This window comes from Balearica regulorum, chromosome 1, assembly GCF_011004875.1.
Source record: "Balearica regulorum gibbericeps isolate bBalReg1 chromosome 1, bBalReg1.pri, whole genome shotgun sequence".
NCBI classification, from domain to species: domain Eukaryota; kingdom Metazoa; phylum Chordata; class Aves; order Gruiformes; family Gruidae; genus Balearica; species Balearica regulorum.
The window spans coordinates 121,490,308-121,498,128 of NC_046184.1; the positions used below are offsets into that span (position 1 = coordinate 121,490,308).

A 7,821-nucleotide genomic window follows, 5' to 3' on the forward strand; every position below is an offset into this window, starting at 1 on the left:
CCTTTTTGCTCTAGAAATACCAAGGAGAAAAAACCCCATCAATTGTGAACTTGTAGGTAATTTACTCATCACCTGACTATATGAATAGAAATCTCAGATATTTTTTTCAGGCCAAGGATGTATTTTGTGACATGAACGTGAAAAATTGATCATTACTGCTTTTGTTATTAAAACTCAAGTATACAGATACCAATATTCTCATAGCAAATCTACCTTCTTCTCTCTCATGCAATCTGCCTGGGCTGTTTCCAGACGGGCTCTGAAGTGTTCACAATCCATTTTCAGCTGCTCTAGTTCCTCCTCCTTTTTCTCCATGTCTGTGATAGGATAAATCAGATAAACGAAGTAACAAGTTACAACCAACAGGCTTGCACTAAACTAAAAAAGAAACCACTAAAATGCAACTTTAATGAGGTGCTTTAACATTCGCTTGTGTTAGACCACCTCCTTGTGGCTACACTGCCATATCGCCACTTGCCACAGTTCAACAGTTCTGGTAAGAAACTAAACGAACATGATGTTTCTGATTTAAAACAGGGAAAGACTGAAAGAATCACAACTAGCTGTTAAATACTGCGTGCCAATAAGATGCCAGTCTGGAACTGAGCTGCAGCTCCTCAAGGATTTTTAAAAATTTACTCAATGCTCTGCTTTGTTTGTTTTTTTCATGATGGTTTTCATGTTTGGTATCTTTGAAATTCAGCAAGTGTAATGAGAATCTAAGAAAAAGAACATCAAGATCAGTCAAAAGCAAGTGTTTCACTATATAAAGTATAAATTATATGAATAATAAGAATGAAATGCAACTACTCCAAACATTTTAAATTAATGTTTATGAAGTATTATAAGACATTATAAACTATTTGAACATTATTGTCAGTGACATGCAAATTTTACAATTCCCTTAAAAAATTAATCTCTGATGAAGTTAAAAGCATTATATTTCAGGCTCATGATGTCTGTTTTTAAAAAAATCACGTTGAAGGATATTTTAACAATTGTTGTGCATTGTATTTTACTTCAAAAAACACAGTTCTGGATGTTTAGTGTTTATACTGAAAAAAGGAAACACATTTAAGTAATTTCAAAAAATAATGTCCAAAGAGCATCTACCGTAATTTTGCTTAGCTTAAAAACAAGCTACACTCTACTTCGAGCACCATAGCCTTGATCATGAGATTATGGTCTATGGCTTAACACACTTCAAATACTTCCCCTTACATGCAGTCAGTATTTTTGAATGTATTTACCAAAGAGCATATCAAATTCAATCATAAAAAGATAACATAATTTTAAAAAAAAGCCCTTATTGTCCAAAGACCTTGGATTCTGGCATTTTATTTAGTAATGCTATGTTATTTGGAAATAAATTCCTTTCTTTTTTGGTCCTAATTGACAAAATGTTACCATCTCAAATATATACATGTTGCTTTGAGTAGCAGGTATAAAAGAAAATAATCTAGCCACAAATAGCTTTTCTGAAATGGTGGAACATACTTCCACTCAGCTCTTGCATGATTCTAAGCTATCAACACTGAGACTTTTTAACAGAAACCAAAGATGCAACACAAGCGTCCACTCCTAGGACACACAAACGTGCCAGGGCGTGCTCTCCCAGCGTTCAGTTCTTTTCAACCTGCAATCCAAAGGAAAAGAATGAAGGTGGGAATGGATTCATTGAGTTTCTGAGGAACAACTCTGGTCAGTGGCAGGAAACTTTCTTCTGTCAATTAAAGAAGATTCAGTCCCATGGACCTATTACTATGTGGGTGTTAAGTCTTAAGTACTTGACAGAAAGATGACTTGAGCCAGAGTAGGGCATGCTCTGCTTATCGATGGCAGACCAAGAACCTGTTTATCTTTACCAGGTAAGTACATCCAGTGGAACCCAACTCCCAGTGAAAATCTCTCTTGCTGCAAGGAAACAAGCTCTCCTGAACGAGAAGAATTACTACCAGCCTTCAAGAGGATGGATCCACCCTGAAACCAGTATCAGCACTGCCAGCAGACACACACAGATGCCATATCCTTCACTGGCAGACTTCAAACGTCCTGGAACCAAACCTGAGCCAGGAGAAGGGGAACAGTATTTATTGAGTGTTAGTACAACGCTGTCTGTACCTTTTGAAGTCCTCCAGATAAAAAGATACATGTGTTAACCTCCTCTAAAGTATCATAATGTTTTATGTCAAGGAAAACTGGGTCCATTCTAGAGGGAAAAATTGAGTAATATTGGAAGCTGATGAAGAGAGATCTACATACGCGTCTCATTCCTGGCAACTCCCCCTATTATGCCCAGTCAGCTCTCCCAGCTGTGCACACCTTTGCTACGAAGAGAATTCAGGGCTGCACGCACCAGTCCTGACATTTGACAGCCTCTTGGCACACAGCAGCAGACGCTTTGCTGACACCAAAGACTGCAGCTGTGCTGCCAACTCCTGCACACAGTGGTCCTGAGCAGAACACAGGGAAGCCAAACAGGTTCTCCCACTGACTACAAGTCCCAACCCCCAGCAAGAAAGTTCGTTTCCTCTTGACACTAAAATCTTGAGGCTCAGACTGTCTACCTCCACCAAGTGAAGAAGCAGCAGCTTTCACTGTCAACTTGGATGAGCGAGAAATATGAAATGGCATCGTTATACAACCTGAAAACATATAACTTTACCCCTGCAGTGGTGAACAGGCCTTTGGGAAGAAGTGGCATTTGCCCCTGAGAGAGACAGCAGACTCAAAAGCAGAACAAGGCAATGGGCACAACGAAAGGAGGCCCACATTTCAGGCCTCATCAGGTAGGCTCACTCTCATTCATGCTGCAGGTCACATCAGGAGATTTTCTGGACCAGAGATTTAATCTTGAACCTCTGGGAGGTAGAGAAATGAGTAGAATTACAATGAACGCCAACAAGTGATGGGATTCCAATTCTACTGATCCCAATGCTAGATCAACATTAAATGCAATTTTCAACATTTCCCCAGTAGACGAAGTTCAAGCCAAGATGAGGCTTCGGGCAACGTGGAGGGTGTCCCTGCCCATGGCTGGGGGGTTGGAACTAGATGATCTTTAAGGTCCCTTCCAACCCAAACCATTCTATGATTCTATGATTCTAAACATACACATAATAATACAGAAAATTTGTTGGAGCCAAAGATTCCCGAAGCCAAACACCCTTCCTGAGGAGGCTACTAAGAACAAAGCATAATTTTCTTTTTGAAATGAACAATTATCCTGGCAAAAACGTTAGCGAAGACCCTGACACCAGCCTGAAAAGCAGGTGTTGGTTGCATTGACCATTGCCAGTTGAGATCTCAGATTTGCTCCCACAGCAAACAGGTATCCCTATTGACCTAGATATACAAGTAAGACGTGCAAAGATCTCAAGGCTTCTGAAAGCTATTCAAGACTGCATCAGTCTCACCAATGAATGGGCCAGAGGTGTTGAAAGATTGTGACTGCAACGTGCACTTCTTGAGGAGCATTAGAACCTGCTAACCAGTTCATGTTTACAATACCTAGAAAACCACAATAGCTGATGAAAGTCTAGAGAGATGTACAAATAGCCATTAGGCTTCTGTAAGAACAACGTGAAAAAACATCTCTAGTAGCTGCCAGGACACCTGTAAGCTTCATACGCCAACATCAGGAGACTGTATTTAATAAACGGCAACAGAGAGCTCCCCATTCTGAGACTGAAGACTGCTTGTGTCCCTGTGACGTCCAACCTTTTATGAACTGTATGCTCCAAACCCTCCTTTCAGTCTACCTTATTCCATGCTGCAGAGGTAGGAGCAGATTGGAGTAGCAAAAATCACCACTTGACTTGTCCAGCAGTAGGGGCAAACAATGGCAAGAGCCTGAATAAGTATTTAAACAACTTCACCAGCTGCAAGAGAAATCTCCACTGCAGGGATATACTCAAGAGAGTTCAAAGGCTGACTCGGCTTCAGGTACTCCTCCAAAGGATCTACAGTGCTGGCTAGCCAGCAGAACACTTGAAAGTCAGTCTTAAAAACCCCAAGTTGATGCCACAAACCTGCTGCTGAACGGCCCTAACAGTGTCTCTTTGATGCCTGGCACAAGGAGTGTAAGAAGGATCAGAGAGAGAAATCTTGAGACTGAGCAATGATAAAAGCAGGTACAACAAGGATCTGACTAATTGATGGTCCTGAACACTTAATGCAACTGGAAACAGTCCTTGATGCCCTGCAATAGCACAAAGAGGACATTTCCAGATCCTACGTCACTTCTTGTGACACAGACGATGTCCCGACTGGCAGCAGGAGAGGTGGTACGGTCTCCCCATCTCTGTTAGGATTTGATGGCATGGAAGAATATTTCCAAAGAGTGGATCATTGAGGCAGCTGGAAGCTCTGTCCCAGCATCTCCTTGGTATCAGAGACAGGCCTGGAGGCTCTATCTTACTCTTTCTTAGCTAGCTGTTGCAAATTAATTTTCAATTAATCACTTGAAATTCTAGAAGAGATACACTCTCTATAATCTGTCTCAGTGCTTGTCCGATGTCTTTTCAGACAAAACCAGTTCCAGGAGGACAGGTGAACTGTACTGCTGTATGTAAGCTACAGGCCTTAGGGATGGAGCTGACTCAGATTTGGTCCTGATGGCAGGTTGGGAGTGGTGCAATTGTTGAAAAGATAATGCACGGACAATCACAAGACTGAAAAACTGGACTTTGGAGACAACAGTAAAAAGACCTTTATAACAGAGAGTCAGTCTTCAACTTTTTTTTTTTATTATGAATATTAATGGCAATAAAAGCATACAAGCTAAAAAACAAGACAAGCTATATACAACAATATTAGCTCCTCCTTTAAATTTAATTTTTTATCCACAGCTTTTGCCACATTTTTTGCTGTGCATCTAGAGCTACATTTTGAAAAACAGAATGCTTTCACCTTTTCTCAAGAAGGAATCACTTTTTTCTCCTGATACAGCTTCCCTTATTGCCTAAACTAAATATGTTTTTATCCACAGTAAAATATTTGTAAAGATTAATTTGACATGTCTAATTATTTCTAATGCAGTAATTTTCTTCATTACAAACAGACTCATTTAGTGAAGCAGTCACTGAACATCATATTTTAATCCGGAATACCTCCACAAACTCTACAATTATTCATAGAGGCACAACAGTTTGTTCTAAGTAGCTTCAGCAGAAACTAGAATAGCTTGTAACATAGTACTACTCACTTGATTCAATAGCATCCAGTTTCTGGAATGTCCCCAGGATATCCCCATTTAGTATTTTGGGTAAGAAATCCCGCAATTGCATAACCTCAGTTGTCAGCCTTTCCAAATCCCTCCTCCTAACTTTAACAAATTCCTCTTTGGTCTCAGTCTTCTGAAATAAAAAGAAAGGAAACAAACCAACAACCAACCAAACACACCATTACAGTCTTGCAGTGCTTTTCTGCCTGAATCCCTTCTTTCAGACAAAAATATTCCTCTGTATTACATTATTTCAGAAATTCATAACCTTTTAAAAGAGAACTATCCAGTAATAACTAAACCCAGCAGTCTCTGAGACAAACTCTTTGACTATAATCTGATTTTTGCCACTCTGGCCTCAAGCAAATCACATTACCTCTGTGCATCTGTTTCTTCACTTAAAGTGTGTGCAACATAGCTCAGAATGCTGTAAAAATTAAAGTTCACGTTTTAAAACATGAACAGCTATGCATATGCCAAGTTATTGTTTCAAGACTGTTTAAAAGCATACAATGTAACTCAGTTTAATTAATTCAAGTATCTGCAAGATCCTCAGCTACCTTGCTAAATTACAATAGCTCTTTTAAAAGAGATTGTATTTTTTCAAAATAATTCATCTTTGTGAGAAGCAAAAACTATTTTCAACCCAATCCCCCATAAAGGTAATTTAATCCCAAGTTAAGACAAAAATTGTTTACTAGTTTCCTCTTGTGCCAAGCCATTGCTATAAAATAACTTTGATTCCACAGCCCAAGAGAATGTGCATTAATTTTAAAATTATAGAGAAATTTCTGTACCAAAACACTCCTTAATTCCAATTTCTGATGTATGTACATGTGCACACTGCTGTATCTTAAAGATTCAACTTCCTTGCCTAAAACATTAATCATCTAATTTATTCTCACAGAGCAAAATTATAACATATCTTAGCACTATTTTGCACTGCATTGAGAATGGTGCAGAAAATATGAGATCCTTTATGTATCACATATCCTTCTTCCAGAAAGGAGTGGGTACGACAGAACAACACAAGAAACTATCTCCTAAAGGTACAAAACATGCCATCCCCACAGTCTTCTCGAGTCCAGCTGCACAAGACAAACTGAGGTCATTACCACAGGTACAGACAATGCCACCCTGGCATTTCTATCCTTTCCAATAATTTCCTACAACTCTCTCTTTCTGCTTCCCTACTTCCTCAGGTTAAACATTTCCTTTCAGTTTTGCTTCCTACTCTCTCTTTTATCAAATCCAGATAGTTGCAGGGACAGAAAGGGCCAGTTCCAGCTTTCTGGTTCAGAGGCATCAGAGCCACAATAAAGTAAGGAAGAAAGATTTTACTTTTCACTTGAATTGTACGCTCTAAGCTGCATTTAGGAAGTGTTTCTGGCAAAGTTAGTATGGCCAAGTACCATCACATTACATGATTCAAGAAAAATACAACTTATTTAGATCTCAAGAAAATAAGGAATGAACACATGGCAACAGGACTCTACAGAACAATACCATCTGCATGTCAGCAAACAGGAAGGACAGAGACAATTCGGTATTGCTCAAAATTACGGAGCACAATTTGGTACAGGCATGAGAATAGCTTTATTCACTAGCAGAAGCTAACTTCAAACAAAACCCACTGCTGAAGTACTGGGACTGAGATTATGAAATATACGAAAAGGAGAACATTCTCATTTGTAGCTCCCACGGTAAATGCAGCTCTTTGCAATACTGTAGTTCCAATACAGAAGTTTTATTTTCTCTGCTTTTAGCAACTACTCAACATCTCCCCCCCCCAACAATAGTACGTTAAAAGCAACTACAGAGAATGGGGAACGATAGTTTTCTGTCCAGCCCCTGACAGTAATTGCAGGTGACTGGATGTAGGAAATTTGACTTGAGACTTCGGAGGCCTCTTGTGCAACGGGCAAGTTAGTTACTTGGGGACCTTAGCTCACGACCTGCACGATCCGAATCCCCCCTTCAGGGCGCTGAAGCGGGCAGAGCCCCAGCTGGCGGGGAACACCCAGCAGAGGATCGCAACCAGCCCTGTTTCCACTCCCCCCCCCCCAGCCCAGGGCGCCCCTGACGCTCCCCCCTTGCAAGGGGACAGCCCCTCATCCTCGCCCGCAGGCGTATTACGAGACAACGCTGCGGGCAGGAGCCCACCCGAGCCGCCACCGCCGCACTAGACGGTGACCCCAGCGCCAGCCCTGCCCGGCACTCCCCGTCCCCCCGCGGAGCTCGGGGGCGCAGGCCCCGCCATCGCCCCCCTCAGGGCACCGCGAGGCCCAGCGGGCAGCGCAGCCCCCGCCTCCGCCTCCTCCCTCTGGGGGTCCGACCCCCGCGGCGGGGTCACCCCCACACCCCGACCCCGGGGCGGGCAGGGGCGGTCCCGCGGCCGGGCTGGACCCAGCCCCGCACCCCCGGGCCGGGCTGGCCGCGGCGCTACCTGCGCGTCGCCAGCGAGGCCGGCTCGGCGCCGCATCGCGCCACCGGCTGCCGCCAGCCTCGTGGGAGGGAGCGAGGGCGGAAAGGGCGTGCCTCTAGCGTCACGCCACGTCACTGACCCCGCCCTTCGCGCTAGCCCCTCCCTCCCCGCT

The 7,821-nt window shown here is 42.6% G+C and overlaps 1 protein-coding gene across 5 annotated transcripts in view; it reads right to left on the minus strand.

Annotated features, from left to right (window-relative positions):
• The window catches only part of HSF2BP (heat shock transcription factor 2 binding protein), a 45,676-nt gene extending 37,935 nt beyond the window's left edge, over positions 1-7,741 (minus strand). For 3 of the 5 annotated variants that reach the window (XM_075773172.1, XM_075773179.1, XM_075773154.1), the window contains exons 1-3: positions 7,671-7,738; positions 5,207-5,357; positions 214-317 (exon numbers count right to left, since the gene is read on the minus strand). In XM_075773172.1, coding sequence (XP_075629287.1) covers positions 214-317; positions 5,207-5,357; positions 7,671-7,706 — 291 coding nt within the window. In that variant the 5' untranslated portion in view covers positions 7,707-7,738. Of the gene's footprint in view, positions 1-213; positions 318-1,865; positions 2,009-5,206; positions 5,358-7,670 lie in introns of those variants that run through there. The other 2 variants (XM_075773163.1, XM_075773190.1) reach the window with 2 other exon arrangements.
• Positions 7,742-7,821: the final 80 nt, after the last annotated feature.